This window comes from Ptychodera flava, chromosome 5 (genome assembly GCF_041260155.1).
Source record: "Ptychodera flava strain L36383 chromosome 5, AS_Pfla_20210202, whole genome shotgun sequence".
Taxonomy (NCBI): Eukaryota; Metazoa; Hemichordata; class Enteropneusta; family Ptychoderidae; genus Ptychodera; species Ptychodera flava.
The window spans coordinates 629,960-650,864 of NC_091932.1; the positions used below are offsets into that span (position 1 = coordinate 629,960).

Below are 20,905 nucleotides of genomic sequence, written 5' to 3' on the forward strand. Positions count from 1 at the left end.
TTTGGTATACAGGTTTCTATGGATAAACTAAATGATATTTATTGAAATTATGACGAAATCTGCAATTTTTAATTTTTGGGGCATTTTTTTCCATTTTTGGTCACAAATGTGTTTCTCAAAAAATACTTGTCTACTAGCTTTGGAATTTGGTATACAGTTTTCTACAGATAAACTAAGAAATATATATTGAATTTCCGATGAAATCTGCATTTTTGGGGCAATTTTTGCCATTTTTGGTCAAAAAATTTGTTTCTCAAAAACTGCAAGTCGATAGCTTTGATATTTGGTATACAGGTTCCAAGGGATTATTGTAATATATGCTTTATTAAAATTATGGTGAAATCTGCAATTTTTATTTTGGGGGGCTATTTTTGCCATTTTTTGGTCAGAAAATTTTATTCTCAAAAAAACTACTCATCAGATAGCTTTGGTTGACATGTTGTTAGGGATGATCCGATGTGATATATTCAAATTATGATGAAATCTTCAATTGTGTATTTTTGCAGCTATTTTAGCCACTTTTTTCTGGTCACTGAAATGAGCTATCAAAGATTTCCACCTTCTTCATCAACATGTGTCAAAAATAGTTATTCTCTACATAAACACAGCGGAGCTATATCAGCCGCTAGGTCGCTTGTTAAGACAATTTTTTCAATTTTGGTCAAGAAAACTTGTTCTCAAAATTACTTGTCTGATAGCTTTGTAATTTTGTATAAAAGTTCTGAGGGATGATGTTAGATAAATTTTCTGCTCAAAGTGTTGGGAAACTCCCAAATTTGTATATTTTAAGTAATTTTCTCAGTTTGTGATGACTTACACCAACCCAGGATATATTGTTCGAGAGTTTCGAAGGCTGTGAACATAATTTTGTCATATTTGGTATCAAATTGTAGGAAAATTTGATTCAGAGTACAAAACTGAGGTGAATTTTTTTATTGCGGACCAATTTTTGCAACTTTTCTATGTAAGACACTCAAGAACTGATGAGAAATTTGGATCCAGGATAATTCAGATATCGTAATCACCCCCACAGTGGAAGACATTTCACTATCTGTAACTAACTTAATTAAGTGCTGTTTACATTAGAATGATAGCACTCATAGCATTAATTAAAAAATGCCCAAGGTTGTAAATACATTTCCTGCCATCTGGCCTTATGTAATACCAAAGGGGTGGAACATTCGATATTCAGGAGGGGGTAGAGTCTAGAAGGTTGATGAGGTAGCATTACTTTTTTACCAGATCCCTTGTACATTTTTTTCCCCACTCCCACCTTTCCTTTTTATCAAGCCTTCTCTGGCTATTTTTGTTGTTGACATTTACTTATGTATTTAGGATCTGCTTGTCCCATTGCTATGGAAGTTGATATGCATGTTCCTAAAGATGACCTCCAGTACCTAAGTTGGAGACCTTATTTGCTTTTGTAATTCTTGTTTTTGTGGTTTAAATATTTCTCAAATGGACCAATTCAAACCGAATGTGAGCACATAGTGTCCTTGACGGTATTTTTTAATTCCATGTAGGGATAGTTTTGTCAGAGTATAAATTCTTCTGATATGTTTCGAGTTGCCATCTCAAGGTACTGTCAGTTAGAATAAAATGGTAATTTTCTGTCTTCCAGCTTTATGACAAAATTAGACGATCAGAACAGAAATACAAGGTTGCATTGGAGGTGTTATCATATCACAGTCAATGCACAGACAATGAGTACGATGAACTACGGAACAAGCCATTGCCACAATCGACTCCTGAACTTGCAAGGTAAAACCAGTGTCATCTTGTCATGACTTTTTGTACATCAACTACAGAAATCATATTTTTACTGAGATTTGTCATTATACTTTTGACAATTTACATGACTGAGTATAATTATACTGTTTTACTTATATTTGGAGACACTTCAAAAGTCAAGCACCACACTGATATTATAGTTTATTCCAGTATTTCAGAAAATTTCAACCATATGAACTTTTTTTTTTTAAGTGGATGCCAGTTTTTCATGTAAAACTCAATCAAAATGTATGATTAACTGAAAATTAATGAGAATTTATAAGATTTATTGATGTGCATATAATTGTTCTCCTGTTCACTTAGGTATGAGTTTTCACCATGGCATTTAGAAGAGGAAGCTAAGCCACTCTATGTATTGTGTATGTTCAGGGATTTGTTTGGTTTAACCAGGTATGTTAAATCAAACATTCTTTACTTGCCTGACATTTCAACACTTTGAAACATAGATGTGTTGCCAAGTATCATGAGTGAAGATCCTTCTGAAAATGACAACGGTAAAATTTGCCAAACTTTTACTGTTGCAGATTTGACTATGATGAATTATGCAGATTTACACTCAGTGTACGGAAGAACTATCGCAAAGTACCATATCACAACTGGACACATGCTTTCTCAGTGGCCCATGCAATTTATACTGTTGTCAAATCTTCACCAGGAATATTTTCTGACTTAGAGGTGAGTATTTCCAACTATAAATTGCAGGCAATTATAAATGGAATAGTTCTCATCTCATCACTCATCTCATCACTGCCTTTGACAATATTGCAATGTCATAGATGTAATTGGAAAACAGCTCAGTACCTTACATATAAAGTCCTATTGGATGGTAATAAATGGTTTATGAGTCCACGGACACCATCCAGGAGGACTTATAGGTTTGGTCATGTCCGTGCGTGCATGTGTGCATCTGTTCACGCAGATATCTCAGAGATTCCTTGAGCAATTTCATTCAAACTTGGTAGAAGGATTACTCCTTATGTCATATGCACGTCGATTTGTTCTGTGATACAATCCATTTTGTTACAATTTTTTCATGTCCTTCGCCATAACTCAGGTACGTCTCAACCAATTTTATTCAAAGTTGGTACAAGGCTATTGACCTATGTCATACATACATGTATGCACTTTGATTTATTTTAGGATAAGATTGAATATGGCTGTGTGGTGGCCATTTTGTTACTATTTTTAGCTACTATAGACTATAGTCTATAGAAGCTATTGGGATGGGTATCCGTCCGGCGTCAGTCTGTATGTATGTATGTATGTGTGTATGTATGTATGTATGTATGTCCGTTTGTGAGGCGTCCGTCCACTCAAATATCTTGAGAACCGCAGTACTTACTGATTTGATATTTGTTGTGTAGATGAAAAATATGATTTTGAGAAACTATTTTTTTTAATTTTTTGATATTGTTGAAAATAGGCAAATTAATGCCAAAAAAGGCGTTTTTGGTAAAAAATATTCTTCTTTATAACCGCTGGTCAGACAGCTTTGTTATTTGGTATACAGGTCCCTAGGGACAACCCAACTTGGATTTGTTCAAATTGTGATGAAATATGCAAATCTGTATTTTTAAGGAATTTTTTTGGTCATTTTTGATTATAGTTTGACTTACATTGTATGTAATTCTTGTACTGTATAAACCCTATCAATTCACCCAGAAAAAAATAAGTAATATGATTTTAAATAATTGAATTAATTAGGAAATCATCAAAGCCGAAGTAATTTTAGTGTAGAATTATCAGAAAGTTCAACTTTTTTTGACAGTTCATAGTGAAATGCTTACCATCTTGGAGGATTAAAACATGTATGGCAACTTTCCTGAATCCCAACTTTGACATATTCTGAACCGTCATTTATTGTGCCCTGTATGTTATCTTAAAGAAATTGCTCAAAATAGTTTGTCATGATAGGGTGGTCAAATAAATAGAGATAGAGAAAGTTCTAATTTCAATTTATGGTTGACTTGGTAAGGATAAAATAAAATTACTTTTTGAGGAAAAAAATAGAGTGGTCAATTAAAAGAGTGGTCAAAGTGATAGGGTTTTTATGGTAAAGCTGGGCTGTAAGATTCCTCCTGTGCTATTTATAGCAATTATGCAATCTGTGTAAACAGTGCAATGAAAGCCTTACATGATGCTTTTGATGACCTTGAACTTCTTAAGTTTCAAACATTTGTCTCTTCAGCGTGCTTTCTCTAAGTACGTACAGTCTCAATTTATTCAACAGAACTTACTTACAATGTTAATTTGAAAGTTAAAATGTGCTTGGTTGATAGGATGAAAATACTGATAAAAAGATTCTTTATAACCTGACAGATATGCTGTTTTCTTATGACGAAAATACTGATAAAAAGATTCTTTATAACCTGACAGATATGCTGTTTTCTTATGACGAAAATCTTGATTTAAGCAAGTCTTGTTTACTTTAATTAGAATGTAATTAACTCTCGTTTATTAGCTACTATAGACTAATATAGTCTATAGAAGCTATTGGGATGGGTATCCATCCGGCGTGCACTGTATGTATGTATGCATGTATGTATGTCCGTTTGTGGGGCGTCCGTCCACTCAAATATCTTGAGAACTGCAGTACTTACTTTACTTTAATATTTGTTGTGTGGATAAAATATATGATTTTGAGAAACTCATTTTTTTAATATTTGATATTGTTGAAAATATGCAAATTAGCACCAAAAAAGGCGTTTTTGGTAAAAAATCTTCTTCATAACCACTGGTCAGACAGCTTTGTTATTTGGTATACAGGTCCCTAGGGATAACCCAACTTAGATTTGTTAACATTGTGATGAAATATGCAAATCTGTATTTTTACGGAATTTTTTTTTCCATTTTGGTCAGGCCATCCTGAAATGAGCTATCAAAGATATCCACCCTCTTCATCAATACATGTGTCACAAAAGGTTATTCTCTTCATAACACAGCAGAGCTCTGTCAACTGTTGAGTCGCTTGTTTTTTCAAAACCGCTGGTCAGACAGCTTTAATATTTGGTTTACAGGTCCCTAGGATGACCTTAGTGAGATAATTTCATACAGTCCGGAAATACTTAATTTTGTATCCATGTCTATAGTAGCTTCAGGGACTTTGGCCCTATGTTTTCATATCTGGAACCATAACTCAGACATATATTAACCGAGTTTATTCAAAGTTGGTAGAAGGACATTGACTTATGTCATTCATATCTACGTCAATTTGTTTCACGATATGATCCAATATGACCACGTTGCAGCCATTTTGTTAAAATTTTTTCATGTCCAGAACTTGGGCACATCTCATTTGATTTTTAGCTCACATTTGGTATACCAATGTGAGGTAATCGTATAAGCTGAATCAGTTCATTTGCATGCCATTTGCATGTCTGTATGTATGTATGTATGTATGTATGTATGTATGTATGTATGTATGTATGTATGTCCGTCCACGTCAAAAACAGCTAAACCGCAGCACCTACTGTCTTAGTATTTGGTGTACAGGTGCACCTAGGGGTGGAGATGTGAATTTGTTCAAATAAACATGTCAGTGCCAAAAATATGCAAATGCAGGCAAAAAAAGGAAAAACCCTGCAAATTGCTAAAACTCTGTAACCGTTGGTCAGATTGGGTTGAAACTTGGTGTGCAGGTTCCTTTAGGCATTTTAAAGTAGGTGTTTAAAATTTGGGATGAAATTTGCATGTTTCTATTTTTAGGGTAATTTTTTCAGTTTTTAGTCAAAAAATATTTTTCTCTGAAACCACTCATCTGATTGCTTTGAAAGTTGGTATACATGTTCCTCAGGATGACCTAAGTCAAGTGTATACAAATTGAAATGAAATTTTTATATTTGTAATTTTGGGGCAATTTTCCAAATTTTTGGTCAAAAATTTTTTTATTGAAAAATTACTTATCTGATAGCTTTGATATTTGATATACAGGTTCGTTCCTAAGGTAGACCAAAATCAATTTAATGAATATCGTGAAGATATCTTGAATTTTGTATTTTTGCTGAATTTTTTGGTTACTTTTCTCATTTTAAGTAAAATTTCTTCTTCTCTGAAACCGCTAGCCCAATTGCTCTCAAATTTAGATTGGATGTTTGCAAGGGTGTTACCCTTCGAATTGTTGAAATTACAACAAAATTTGAAATATTACTGTTTGGGGGCAATTTTTGTCATTTTTGGTCAAAAAATCTTAAAAAATATATTCTTTTTAAAGCCCCTGGACAGACAGCTTTTATATTTGGTGTACAGATGTCCAGAGATGACAATAGTTTGGTATGTGGAGATTGTCCTGAAATATACAAATTTGTATTTTTAAGACAATTTTGTCATTTTGGTCAAGAAAACTTGTTCTCAAAATTACTTGTCTGATAGCTTTGTAATTTGGTACAACAGTCCTGTAGGATGTTATTAGATAAATTTTCTGCTCAAACTGTTGGGAAACCCCCAAATTTTTATATTTTAGGTAATTTTCTTTTGTGACCTTAAATGACCTACACCAACCCAGGATATGTTGTGAGAGAGTTTTGAAGGCTGTGAACATAATTTTGTCATATTTAAAATCAATTTGTAGTAAAATTTGATCCAGAAACAAAGCTGAGGTAAATTTTTTCATTGCGAACCAATTTTTGCAACTTTTCTATGTAAGACACACAAGAACTGATGAGAAATTTGGATCCAGGATAATTCCAGATGTCATAATCCCCCCCCCCCCCCCAAGTGGAAGGAATTTCACTATCTGTAACTGATTTAAGTGCTGTTTACATTTGATTAATAGCACTCATAGCATTAATTAAAACATCCCCAAAGTTGTAAATATACTGCCAGCTGGTCTTATGTAAACATGGTCAACCAAGGGGTGGAACATTTGATATTCAGGAGGGGGTAGGGGATAGAAGATTGATGAGGTAGCTTTCCTTTTTAAAAGATCCCTTTTATATTTTTTCCCACTCTTTTTCCCCCCCTCTCCAACCTTTTCTTTTTGTCAAGCTTCTCTAGCTAATTTTTTGTTGACATTTGCTTATGTATGTAGGATCTGCTTGTCCCATTGCTATAGAAGTTGGTATGCAAGTTTCTAAAGTTTACCTCCAGTACCTAAGTTGCAGACCTTACTTGCTTTTGTCATTCTTGTTTTTCTGGTTGATCTTTGGTACCCATACTGGTATGTACCAATTCTGATAAAATGTGAGCGACACCGTATAATTGCGGTATTTTTATTCTAAGTTGGTACAAGGACATTGACCTATGTCATACATATGCAGGTGGATTGGTTTCACAATCTGATGCAATGTGGCTGCCTAGCGGCCATTTTGTTACATGTTTTTTCATGTGCAGAGCCATAACTCAGGCAAGTCCCAACTGATTTTTTTTCAAAGTTTCAAGGACATTGACTTATATATGTCATACATTTTTTTTAGACAGTAAGATCAAATATGGCTGCGTGGCAACCATTATGTTACAATTCTTTCATGTCTGCTGCCATAACTCAGACATGTATCAACCGATTTTATTCAAAGTTATAAATATGCGCGTCTATTGCTTTCACAATCCAATGCAATATGGCTGTCTGGTGGCCATTTTGTTACGTTGTTTTTATGTACAGAGCCATAACTCAGACAGATTTCTACCAATATCATTCAAAGTTGGTAAAAGGACATTGACCTGTGTCATACATATGCACATCAATTTGTTTCACGTCATGTAGGAGTATCATGTCAATTATTGAAGTTTCATAATTAGGCTGATATGTCAAGAAATACTGCATCAAATTTCATGAAACTTGGTACAGATGTTATGCTCACATTGCTTTAACAGTGAATAAAGACATTTATCAGTGTCAAGTTAAAGGGACATTATTTGTATCTTTTGACCTCATATTGTTGCAAACAAGCAGTTGATAAAGTTATTCGACTTACTGAAAGATGTCTAAAAAACGGTCAACAATAGACAACTTCCATCCCGTTTGCGTACACCGTATAGAAAAACCTTGGGTCTGAGGTTTATGGTGGGCTACTTTTAACCTCAGGCAGGTTGACCTGCGATCAGACCGCACTGCTAACTGCTATCTAGGCCGCTGTAAGCATCCGCGTGTAAAAAAAATAAAACCATAAGAAGTGACAGTCAAAAGCGCAGTATTGCAGTTTTGGGATTCCCTATTACCGATCCCGTTTGCTCAGTTACATTTTGATGGTCAGTTTTTCATGGAGATCTTGATGGCCAATCCTGCTCTTAGATACACTATTCTTTGCTGCTAAAGAGCACATTTTAGAATGGGCATTTCAAATGCCTACCAGCTAGCTGCAAGAAGCCGACGACAAGGCCTATAATTGCGGATTTTTTTCGTCTCGTTTGTTCCTCCATATGCATATGTAGACTTGCCCAAAGCCTTTGGGCATAGAAATGTGAAAACAGAGTAAAATGAAGGGATATTTAACTTCAGTAGACAGTCACGTTATTGTCGAGGTGATCGCGAAATTGAAGCAATGTACTTTGGCAACTGACACGTACATCATGTACATTGTTGGATGAAAGCTAACTCTGCGTGGCAGGGCTGTGCCAAACCGCTTGCAGCACCTTGGTTGCGGCGTGCAGTTTCTCCACCAAAAACAACCCATTTTTAATCCCAAACTTGCATTGAGTTTCATTTTCAAGCACACCCACCTTGCCTGGGTACACGATTAGCCCTTGGTACAGGTCTGTATGTTCCCAGCGTTATACGGCGTGGAAGCCGTACGCAGGGCTTTAGGTACACGATGTGCTGAGCTGCGCTTCTAAACTTACGTAAAGCCCACTTTTTGGAGTGGGTCGGAGGCGTGGAGGCCGTAAGTGATCGGGTCTAGGCAACTGTCATTGCGATGTACTCACTTTTAGTTCGAAATGCGATTCAACTGATACAAATAATTACAGGATGCACAGAGAATAACAACATTCAAACAGATATTGTGTGTCGAGAGGTGACTCCAATCGCGAGCAGTATCAATGACAGTACTCGCCCGGCGCGGTGTCACAATGTCACCGATGCTACACAGTGCACTGTTCAGTCCGAGTGTGATGTTTCCAGGTTCAACAAGTGATCATGTCGTGTTTGTAAAACGAACCAACGTAATGGCAAGAAAATGCCCTAAAAATCTTAAAAGTTGACGAAGATTTGCTAACGATCAAATGCACAGGAAATGCATTACTCTGTCTGTACCGGTTTCACTATCACCACAGCAATCTGACATCCTTTTAGTTTTACCATAAAAAAAAAATTTGACCCAATTGCATCTATGGTTTTATTTGTTTCACAGTCCGTGTCATCCATACTAAAATCAAACTTACAAGCATATGCCCTGCTTAGTTTCACTATTTGACAGTAGTTTGTGAGACGTGCATTTGTGTATGCGCCGTGTGCTCCTCGATATCCATTGTGCTGAAGTTAGTGTAGGTCACAGGCCTTTCACGTTCCAGCTGTACTTTGATGGTTGACGTATGCATAGTAATATTGGTCATGTGCAGGGGTTCAATCATGGTGGTTGGTTCAAATCGTGCAGACGCCCTTACCAACATTGAACCTTGCCGTAAAGAGCAAGAAGGTGGTTTTACATATCCTTGAAGCCGTCCATAATCACAATTTAGGTCTCCCATTGATTTGACCGGGGATTTCAGTCATCGAAAAAATGAAAAAAAAGTCAAAAGATACAAATAATGTAATTGCATATGTAATGAACTTTCCTAATTAGAGTGATATATGTACTGCATCAAATTTGATGAAACTTTGTACAGATGCTGATCTCATAGTGTTGTAAATACAATTCAATGACACTTAGCAGTATCATTTAAATTAATTGCTAATTTGCATTTGCATAAATGAATTTTTGTTTTTAGGGTGAATGTCCAGAAGCACTGCATCAAACTTTATAAAATATGGTACCGGTGATAATCTATCAGTGTTATGATAGAATGCAAACCATCCTGTCAATAAATACTAATTGACTCATTTATCCCTTTGTAGTCCAGAGGGCCCTCAAACGCCCTATAGGGGTGCGGCTAAAGCGCCCGAAAGCGCCCGAACGTTCCAGACTTCCAGGTCGATTTGAAAATGCAGGAAACGTAACGGTTATCCGTGATGTATCACCATTTTCCTATGACGTACTAAGCAAATGTTAGGCTGTATTTTTCCGCTCATAAATATACAGGTTACCATTAAAAGTTTTTGCACAAAATCGATCAATGTTTTCTTTGCTGCGTTGCTTAGTGTGAATGTTAAATTTTTGTTTACGTCCTTCTGTAGCGTTGAACCCTCACTGAAAAATTGTGGATGCCGAAATCATAAGAATTTTCCTTCACAATGACAAAAAGGAGGAATTTGAAGGTTTTCCAGACATAGAACAGTGAGTAACATCGACATTGGCAAGAAAGATGTAGCGCTACAGCAAATACTCCAGTTTGAGGACTTCAAACTCTAACTGGAAGTGCCCGATAACTTGCGTGAGATCCATGGTCGTCCCATGGTATAAAATTTTGATCTTCCAAATTTTCTGGTCGCTTAATCTGGTCTTGATCATTGTTTAGGCGTCGGAGCTCAGCCGTTACATTATTTTTTCTGTTGATTCCGCTTCCAAGACGTAGAAACAGTGAGTGACATCGACGTAGGTGAGATAGCGATACAGAGCTACAGCAAGATATTACATGTACATGCTGCAAACTACAACCGGAAGCGCCCAATAGTTGTGTGAGATCCCATGGTAGGAAATTTCAATCTTCTGAATTTTCTAGTCTCTGAATCTGGTTCTTGTCATAGTTTAGGCGTTGCAGCTCAGCCATTAGATTATTATTTTCGGTTTATTCCGCCGCCTTTCTGTCAAGAAGTTGTCGATGAAATCAACCACTACGCAACTGTTTCAATGGCGTGGCGCTGGTGTGACCCGTACTGGTATGAGATGAAGGTTGATGAAATGCAGGCGTTCATAGCAGTGAATATTTTGATCAAAATTCACATAATGCCAGATGTAAACGACTACTGGTCAACCGACGACAGATTACAAGTACCGGGGATCGCAAAAATAATGCCAAAGAACCGATTTTAGAAGTATTTTCATGTCAATGATAATGAACTTGATGTGCCCAGCGGTGACCCCAACCATACATGATCATGTGTTCAAAGTTCAACCTCATCTTGACCTTGGGCGTTCAATTTTCTTTTCCCGCAAATTATGTGTCATTTCACCAGCTGTCGATTGATTAGGCTATGGTCAAATTCAAAGGCCATATGATCCAGTATATGCAAGCCAAGCCAGTCAAGTAGTATTTCAAAGTTTAGATGCTGACTTGTCCCCTTAGCGGATACTGTCTGAACTTCGATCCCTATAATTTATTGGAAAGAAAGGCGGACGTACAGGCACCAAAAAGAGAACTACCATACCCTCATTTTTAGCTCCCATAGCCATATGTATATATGGCAATGGAAGCTATTTTTATAGGCTAGGGAACTGTATGTATGTCTGTATGTCTGTGTGTCTGTATGTCTGTATGTCTGTCCGTCAACATCAAAAACTCCAAAACCGCTGCACATTTCATCTTGATATTTGGTGTGTACATAGATGATGGGCTGTAGATGAGATTTTGTTCAAATGAAGTTGTCATTGCCAAAAATATGCAAATTAAATGAAAAAATGTAAAAACAGACAAAATTGAAAAAACTCAATAACCACTGAGCAGATTACATGAAAAAATTAGCATGTAAGTACTTTGGGCTGACCTGAAATGATTGTGCATATCTTGGGTCAGTATCTTGGACTTGCTATTTTTCATGAATTTTTTTGTAATTTTCTCCCATTTTTGGTCAAAAAATCTTCTTCTCTGAAACCACAAGTCCGATTGATTTGTAACTTGGTATGGAAGTGCATAGGAGTGACCTTTCCCAAATTTGGGCCAATCTTGGTGAAATTTGCATATTTTTAGTTTACACGTCCATAGACTCCCATGTATAAGGCAGATCTCCATAGACTCCCATGTATAAGGCCATGAAAAATAAAAATTTAGTTTCTCATCGTATTCATATTGCAAAAAGGATGCAGTGACACAATTTTTAGCCACCACAGATGAAGTCCAGTGGGCTTATAGATTGGGTCATGTCCGTCTGTTCGTCCATCCGTGAGTTCATCTGTTCACGCAGATATCTCGGATATTTTGACAAAATGTCATGTGACCTCAATGACCTTTGACCTCAAATATACATATTTGTCCATAACTCAGTAACCACAAGTGCTACACCCTTCATATTTGGTTTGATTGGACACCTTATGACACCACATACTGTACCTCATTAATTATGCACATATCTAATTCTGAGCAAGCCAATAGAGCTGGATGTCTGATTTTTGGTATATAGGGATAACTATAGGAGAAAAATTTTTTGACCAAATGTCATGTGACCTCGATGACCTTTTACCTAAAATATATGTTTATGTCAATAAATAAGTAACCACAAGTGCTATGTCCTTTGTAATTAGTAGGATTGGAGACCTTATGACAACACACGCTGTACCTCATTAATTATGCACACATCTAATTCTGGGCAAACGAATAGAGCTAGAGGCCTGATTTTTTGGCATATAGGGATTAATGAGCAATATAATTTTGTTTTCAAAATGTCATGTGACCTCGATGACCTTTGACCTTGATTATACATATATATGCATATCTCAGTAACCACAAGTTCTATACCCTCCAATTTTGATAGGATATTAGACCTTAAGATGTCACATCTTGTACCTCATTTATTATGCGCATATGTATTTCTTGGCTGGCCAATACTGCTAGAGGTCTGATCTTTTTTCCCGATGTAGAACCATAACTTAGACATGCCTCATGTGTTTCAAATTGGGAACAACGACATAGACCTATGTGCCCATAGATCTCAACATATACACTCCAGTGATACTTATTAATGACCACATTTCCCTGCCCCATCAAGACTAATACTCCTATTACAAGTGGGGACTATGTCATTGTCAATGACTTGTTGAGTTAATGGTTGTATCACTGTATTCGATATTTCTAATTCTGTATTTTTTCCATTTTATATTCTGAATAAATACATTAAACATATTTCACTGTCTCCAGTACATTACATTTAAGTATTTTCACTTCATGCACTTTATCCCTTTCACACATGTTCAAATATCTGACCAGAGAACAAACACTAAATAGTCCAGGATGGGAGCTACAGTGTCATTGACGCTATTTTTTTGAAATAAAGACCCCTTTATAAATAAATACTTTTATTTTCTTGTAAATTTGAAACTTTTGTGTTCAATATTACCTTTACTTTATTATAAGTTTAAAAATGATGCAAACATTTCCTCAATGTGCCATGAACACAGGTTAGTTGATGATATATAATAATATGTACAGCAAAATCTCGGTTCTATGATGCTACAAAAATTGCAAAATTAGGAAAACATTGATCTTCAAAATAACATCATGTAAAAAACTGAAGAAACACACTCAAATGATGTGTTTTATTTATTTTTGTTTCATCTGGGACTTGTTACCAGAAAAGGAAAGTGTAAAACTGCACAATAAATCAGCTGCCAGCTTCATTTGATGAGGAAAAGGGTAGAGAAAATTTCTTGAATTCCCCATGAGCAATAATATCAATCATTGGAAAGGAAATTTCACAAGCTTTAAAATGATTTCAGGTTGCTCTAGTCAGTTTTGAGCCACTTTTTACGAATTCAGAATAAATGATACACTGTTACAGAATATATTAATTGTGGAGTGGGGAGTTCTGGTGTCCACTGTGCATTGTTATGCAGATGAGCTGGGCTGCAAAGGGTTAATGACCTTTTGTAATTAGGATGGCGGCCTACATTGGTTTTATGTTTTCGCCACTATGGTCCACATTCTCTGCCATTACGCCCAATCCGTATCACAGTAATTTTAATCACAGACCTAATTAATGAAGAGGACTGTATCTTTTCTGAGGATTTGTAATTAAAGTACCCATTAACAAGTGGGGACTGTGTCATCAACAGTGACTTGTTAGTCCCCACGGACACCGTCCGGGGGGACTTATAGGTTTGGTCATGTCCGTGCGTGCGTGCGTCAGTGCCGTCCGTCCGTCCGTGCGTCCGTCCGTTCACGCAGATATCTCAGAGATGCCTGGACCGATTTCATTCAAACTTGGTACAAGGATTACTTCATATGTCATACAGATGCACGTCGATTTGTTTTGTGATATGATCCGATATGGCTGCCAGGCGGCCATTTTATTACAATTTTTTCATGTACAGAGCCATAACTCAGGCATGTTTCAACTGATTGTATTCAAAGATGGTACAAGGACATTGACCAATGTCATAGATATGCACTTCAATTTTTTTGGTGATACGATCCAATATGGCTGCCGTGCAGCCATTTTGTTATGATTTTTTCATATACAGAGCCATAACTCAGGCATATCTCAACCGATTTTATTCAAACTTGGTACAAGGACATTGACCTATGTCATACACATGCACATTGATTTGTTTTGTGATACGATCCAGTATGGCCACTGTGTGGCCATTTTATTACGTTTTTTCATGTTCAGAACCATAACTCAGACATGTATCAAGCGAATTTATTCAAAGTTGATACAAGAAGATTGACCAATGTCATTCATATGCATGTTAATTTGTTTTGTGATATGATCCAGTATGGCTACTGTGCGGCTATTTTGTTATGATTTTTTCATTTACAAAGCCATAACTCAGGCATATCTCAATCGGTTTTAATCAAAGTTGGTACAAGGACATTGACCTATGTCATACATATGCACTTCAATTTGTTTTGTGATACGATCCAATATGGCTGCCAGGCGGCCATTTTATTACGATTTTTTCATGTCCTGAACTACAACTCAGACATATATCAAACGAATTTATTCAAAAGTATTTTTATCACAGACCTAATGAAGAGGACTCTATCCTCTCTCAGGACCTGTAATCAAAGTACCCATTAACAAGTGGGGACTGTGTCATCAACGATGACTTGTTTCAAATACTATTGACAATCATACCTGATTAAGTGGGATGAAATATGAAGTATGTGCATGCAGTACCTTTATGACAGATTACCAAGTACTTGCTGTACTATATCTGAATATTTTTCCTTGTTCCTCTGTTGTATGCCTGTATCATCATTATATGAAAACCAAGATCACAAATACTTTCTTATTATTCTGCAGTGCCTAGCATTGTTTGTGGCCTGTCTTTGTCATGACCTTGATCATCGAGGTAAAAATAATGCTTTCATGATCAACAATGCGACACCATTAGCTTCTGTATACAGTACATCCACTATGGAACATCATCATTTCAACCAAACAGTCACAATCCTTCAGGTAAGACCAATCTTAACACCAGTTTGTACATTATCAGTCTGAACATATTGTCTTTTGTTCATCAAAATGACGAGGCATTGAAAGTCAGTTTTCATTCGTGATTGTTGATATGGGTATTTTTGACAATTTGCTCTCTAATGCCTTAGTTACAGCAGTGTCAGTGACTATTTGGAGTATTGGGTATTTCAGATTTTCTTTAACCTGTAATTTTCCTGCAAGCATGTTACAAAGAATCATCAGTGGAAGTTCTTCGGATCCTTTTCAGGATATGATATTTTATGTTTATGTCCTAAAAAAAAAAAATCTGATGTGCTTTACAGTCTTCAGTGTATATAGTTGGTATTTGCAGGGATGAATAATATTCAATTTGGCAAATACAAAGGCATTTGCATCATGCTACTACACTTTATTGATATTTTTCTCTCCATAGCATGATGGCCACAACATTTTTAGAAATTTCACGGCTGAAGAATACAAACAGGTGATTGGTGATATTAAACATGCAATCTTGGCAACAGATTTAGCCCTCTTCTTTGGAAACAAAGATAGACTTAAAACCATAGTAGATGAAGGAAAGTACAGCTGGCAGGATGCAGAGCACAGGTTAGTGACAGATACTTTGTGTGAGATGACATCTTTCTTATCATCTTTGTCCACATCTGGTCTAGTTCACAATCACGGTGATGCATTGTAGCAACAACCTCTCTCATCATGTATGAGATCAATAGACTATTCAATTTCCAAACTTTTGTGTGTGACATTTTGATTCAGCGAGTTTTACTTATTATAATTTGTTATCTCAAAAGTACATTTAAAAGGTCACTGATTTCAATGTAGTAAGTACTGACTGCGATGACAAAAAGGAACTCAGTACCAAGAGGGAATTGAAATTTCCAGATATTAGTTTTCCAGAGTTGTACAGTGACAGACAGATTCAGAATCCTTGCATAAAAATTTATTATGTGGAAAAATTTCCAGAATTTTGAAGAGTAATCTTGTATGTCATCTTGTTTTTTCCTTCTTTGAATTTTTTTGTTTTTCATCATAAAGCCAAACATTTTTCAAATCTCGATGCAAATCTCAGGCAGAAGATAAGTAGTATGCATGTGAAGCTGGAACACAGAACATTAATTGGTTACTGATGGTATGGCCTCATTTAGGCCATACTTTGTGAAGTGCTGCATGAAAACTGAAATCATTCAGTTGTGCATGTGTCTGTTTTCCATCTGGAACCTTCTGTCAAGTGCATGCACTCATGCTTCATTAAAATTTGACAAAATATGACAACTTGATCTGTGAGACACATTGCATGCTATCTGAATCCATAATATGGAGTGTAATTCAACCGTGGCTGCCAAAACTGTTAAGATCAAGATCTGCTTGAACTGATTCCCATGATACTTTGCATGACACTATAATATTATTTACATTTGCCAATCAATAAGTCATGTAGTATGATACAATATGGCTAACTAACAGCAATTTAGTAAAAACATATGTTTACAAGGCCCTTGACTCACTATCATCCATTTATTTTTCATACAAATCTAGCATTTTAGAGTGGGTGTACTTTCAAAAAAATGTCATTTTTGTAATCCTTGAGTATATAATTCTTAGGCAAAATGAATCATTACGTTCCATACTCACTTATTAAAAGTTGCAAACTTGTTTTATTTTCACAAAAATAAAAATTAATGAAAACTGTTGGCAGGCCATTGTGTTTATAAATGTGATGTCAGCAAAGACAAAGCAACCATGACTTTTATTTGAATTTTTGAGCATAAAGTAGTTGAGTGCTATAGTAGCCATATTGGAACATAATATTGCCTAATGCTAACAACTGAAAATTTTCTTCATTTCCTCATGCTACAATGTCGGATTTCTACTGTCACAATAATAATCTATATCACCATGACAACCATGTTGTCTTACTAAAAACACTCAGAATGCGTGTGAGGGCGCTGTGCATGACAGCATGTGATCTGTCAGCTGTCATGAAACCTTGGGATGTCCAACAACAAACTGTGAAAGTCATATTTGATGAATTTTATGCTCAGGTATCTTTGTTTTAAATTATATCATAGCATTATGCCTATTTGGAAACATTTATATTTTAATTAGAGTTAAATAATGACTTCAATCACACGAACAATTCCTCATCAAAACTGTGAATGCTGAAATAAATGATTTTGACAAATGATACCTATATATATTATATTTGGTTTGCTGTATGGTAGATAAATTTATGAAGCATGCCCCTCAATTTATCAATGTACAGGTTTTGTCTCATTTGATATGACCCTCTTGTTTAGTTGATCATTGACTCTAATTAATCTATAATGTTCCATGTATTGGTTTGTTGTTATTGTCACCAGTGTTGATGTAGTGTAATGCATGTTGTGTGTTTGTATTTTGTACTTCCTTGTGCCCTTAGATATCTTATCAAGGCAATATCTATGACAGCCGCTGATCTCTGTGCTACATCTAAACCCTTTGATATTTCCCAGCTCGTCGTCAATAATATTTTTGAAGAATTCTGGCAACAGGTGAAGTAGTGTTCTTGAAAACTTACTATCTTCCCATTGAACTGTCAATATATGCAAATTGTAGTATGACTTTACAAAACTTGCCACAGCTCTGAACAATGGATGGTATCGGTAGATTCACAATCATCCTTTCTGTCCGACGTTTTTGATTAATGTAAATCTGCACATTAAGGTTCCAAGACAAGAAATCGACCTTTTTAATCTAACAATTCTCTGGTGCTTAATAAGCTCAGAACCCCTGTAAAGTATACATTTTCTGCAAGCCTAGATATAGGGGAACATTTTTGTTACCATAGTGTTGCCATTCTTTACATAACTATCATGTGATAGGTACTTTGCATAACCTTTCAAAAATCTGAGTGCAAGCTGTCACAAAGATCTTTCAAACTGTGTCTAAGAATTTTTATATCTCATTTAGTATATTTTGGAGCACAATTTAAAAAAAAACCAAAATCAACTAGGGTTAAATTCACTGCACTAGAAGTTTTTCTGGCATAAAAATTATGACAGCTTGCATTCCAGAAAGTTTTAGTATGATATTTTGGAGTGTTGAGACAAAACAAAGGGAAAACTGATCTTTGAAAGGTTATGCAAATTACCTGTCACGTGATAGCTATGTAAATAATGATGACACTATGGTTACCAAAAATGTTCCCCTATATCTAGGCTTTCAGAAAATGTATAATTTACCGCGGTTCTGAGCTTATTAAGCACCAGAGAATTGTTAGATTAAAAAGGTCAATTTCTTGTCTTGGAACCTTAATGGATGTAAAATGCCACAAGCAAATAGTAAAATTTTTCAAACAATTCAGTTTTGTGAAATTCTGTCAATGAAAGATTCCCCAAGATAGCTAAATTAGAGTCAATTGTCAGAAATGTGAATAAACATTGGACAGTGCATTGTAAGGTACTAAGAACCGGTCAAAAAACCAGGATCAAGTATTTTACACTGTGTCATGTAAACATTGAACATTGTGTCATGTAAACATTGAACATGGCTTGATTATCAACATATCAATGTTAAAGAAACTATATCTGTGAGTGTACCTTCTCAAAAATTTCCATCTTCCATTGTTTATAAGGCTATAAATAACCACAAGGACATTTTTAAGAGGTTGAACTAGACTTGCTTCAGCAATTTACAGCACTGTCATTTTGAAGTTTCCATTCTCTTTCTGATCACACATACATCTTTGCTTTCTGCTTTCTATGTCATTTTACGTAAAGTAAAGCTAGTTTGTTGACTTTTGGAGACTTGCATGTGTTCCAGAATAGCTGTCCAGTTAAATGCCTTCAAAAGACATTACATACTCAACTACCATTATTATTATGCATTGGAATAAATAATAAACAAATAAACATAAACCCACATATACAAGGACTCATTTCACATGAAATTCTCAACATTTATTTAACCCTTTGGGCACCAAAGTCAATTTTTGTCACCTTTACAGAATATACCTCAGTCAAATTTTTCAAGTTTTTGCCAAATTTTTGATAAAGAACTGTAGCCAAGGAAATGTGATTTCCATTTGGTCCAAAATTGTCAAAATAATTACAGAAAAATTCATAAAATTTGGTAAAATGTTGCCCTAAAATTTTGATGGGAAAAATTACAGCGCTCAAAGGGTTAAGTACACTTATTTAAGTTTCTTATTTGTAGGCAATGAACATTTTTGATGAAATTTGCCTTTATTAGTCTACACGGACACCGTCCGGGGGACTTACATGAATAGGTTTGGTCATGTCTGTGTGTGCATGCGTGCGTGTGTGCTTACGTGTGTCCGTCCGTTCACGCAGATGTCTCAGAGATGCCTGGAGCGATTTCATTCAAACTTGGTACAAGGATTACTCCTTATGTGCATACATATGTACATCAATTTTTTTTGCGTGATCTGATCTAATATGGCCATGTGACGGACATTTTAATAAAAAAGCGGGGACTATGTCATTAACAATGACTTTTTGAAAAAGAGCTCTCTGTGACTGCACTAAATTTGATGAACTTTGTAAAGATGTTCGTCACACAGCTCTGATAGCACACAGTCAGTATTGCACAATTATTAATGAATTTTTGTAATTAGGGTGATAAGCCTAGAAATACTGCAGCAAATTTGATGAAATTTGGTTCAGATCTTTAGCACACAGTCTCATATAAGTGTACAAAGACACTTAGCAGTGTCATGGGAACTAATTGCTAATTTGCATATCTAATGGACTTTTCTAATTAGTGAACCACTGCATCAAATCTGATGAAACATGGTTCAGATGTTGATCTCTCAGAACTGTAATACTGTGTGAAGACATTAAGCAGTATCATGTCAATTAATTGCTTATTTGCATATTTAATGAATTCTTATAATTAGGCTAATATGTCAAGAAATGGTTCATCAAATTTCATGAAACTTGGTACAGATGTTGAGCTCACATTGCTTTAACATTTGAATGAAGACATTTATCAGTGTCATTCAAATAAATTGCTAATTTGCATATTTAATGAACTTTCCTAATTAGTGGGCTATGTCCAAGAATACTGCATCAAATTTGATGAAACTTGGTACAGATGTCGATCTTTCAGTACTGAAATACTTTGTGCAAAGACATTAAGTAGTATCATGTCAATTGATTGCTAATTTACACATTTGATGAACATTAAAATTAGTGTGATATGTCTAGAAATGCTGCATCAAATTTGATGAAACGTGGTACAGATGTTGATCTTCTAGTACTGAAATACTTTGTGCAAAGACATTAAGTAGTATCATGTCAATTGATTGCTAATTTACACATTTGATGAACTTTAAAAGTAGTGTGATATGTCTAGAAATGCTGAATCAAATTTGATGAAACGTGGTACAGATGTTGATCTTCCAGTAGTGTTATGGCATGCAAAGATAAGTAGCAGTATTATGTCAGTTAACTGCTGTTTGCATATTTAATGAATTTTCGTATTTAGGCTGATGTGGCAAGAACGATAGATCAAATTTCATGAAACTTGGTACAGATGTTGAGCTCACATTGTTTTAACATTGAATAAAGACAATATGTTAATCAATTTTTAATTTACATATTTAATGAACTTTCCTAATTAAAGTGCTTTGTCCATAAATACATCATTAAATTTGATTAAACTTTGTTCAGATGTTGATCTAACGGTGCTGTAATACAATTCATTGATACTTATAATAGTGGTATCACTTATGAA

At 35.4% G+C, this 20,905-nt stretch overlaps 1 protein-coding gene across 11 annotated transcripts in view; it reads left to right on the top strand.

The window, feature by feature from the left end:
* Positions 1 to 20,905, top strand: part of LOC139132396 (probable 3',5'-cyclic phosphodiesterase pde-5) — a 243,066-nt gene that overhangs the window by 210,586 nt on the left and 11,575 nt on the right. For 6 of the 11 annotated variants that reach the window (XM_070698723.1, XM_070698727.1, XM_070698729.1 and 3 more), the window contains 6 exons: positions 1,622 to 1,761; positions 2,095 to 2,181; positions 2,316 to 2,466; positions 14,999 to 15,154; positions 15,585 to 15,757; positions 17,589 to 17,700. In XM_070698723.1, coding sequence (XP_070554824.1) covers positions 1,622 to 1,761; positions 2,095 to 2,181; positions 2,316 to 2,466; positions 14,999 to 15,154; positions 15,585 to 15,757; positions 17,589 to 17,700 — 819 coding nt within the window. Of the gene's footprint in view, positions 1 to 1,621; positions 1,762 to 2,094; positions 2,182 to 2,315; positions 2,467 to 14,998; positions 15,155 to 15,584; positions 15,758 to 16,204; positions 17,212 to 17,588; positions 17,701 to 20,905 lie in introns of all 11 variants that reach the window. The other 5 variants (XM_070698724.1, XM_070698726.1, XM_070698732.1 and 2 more) reach the window with 3 other exon arrangements.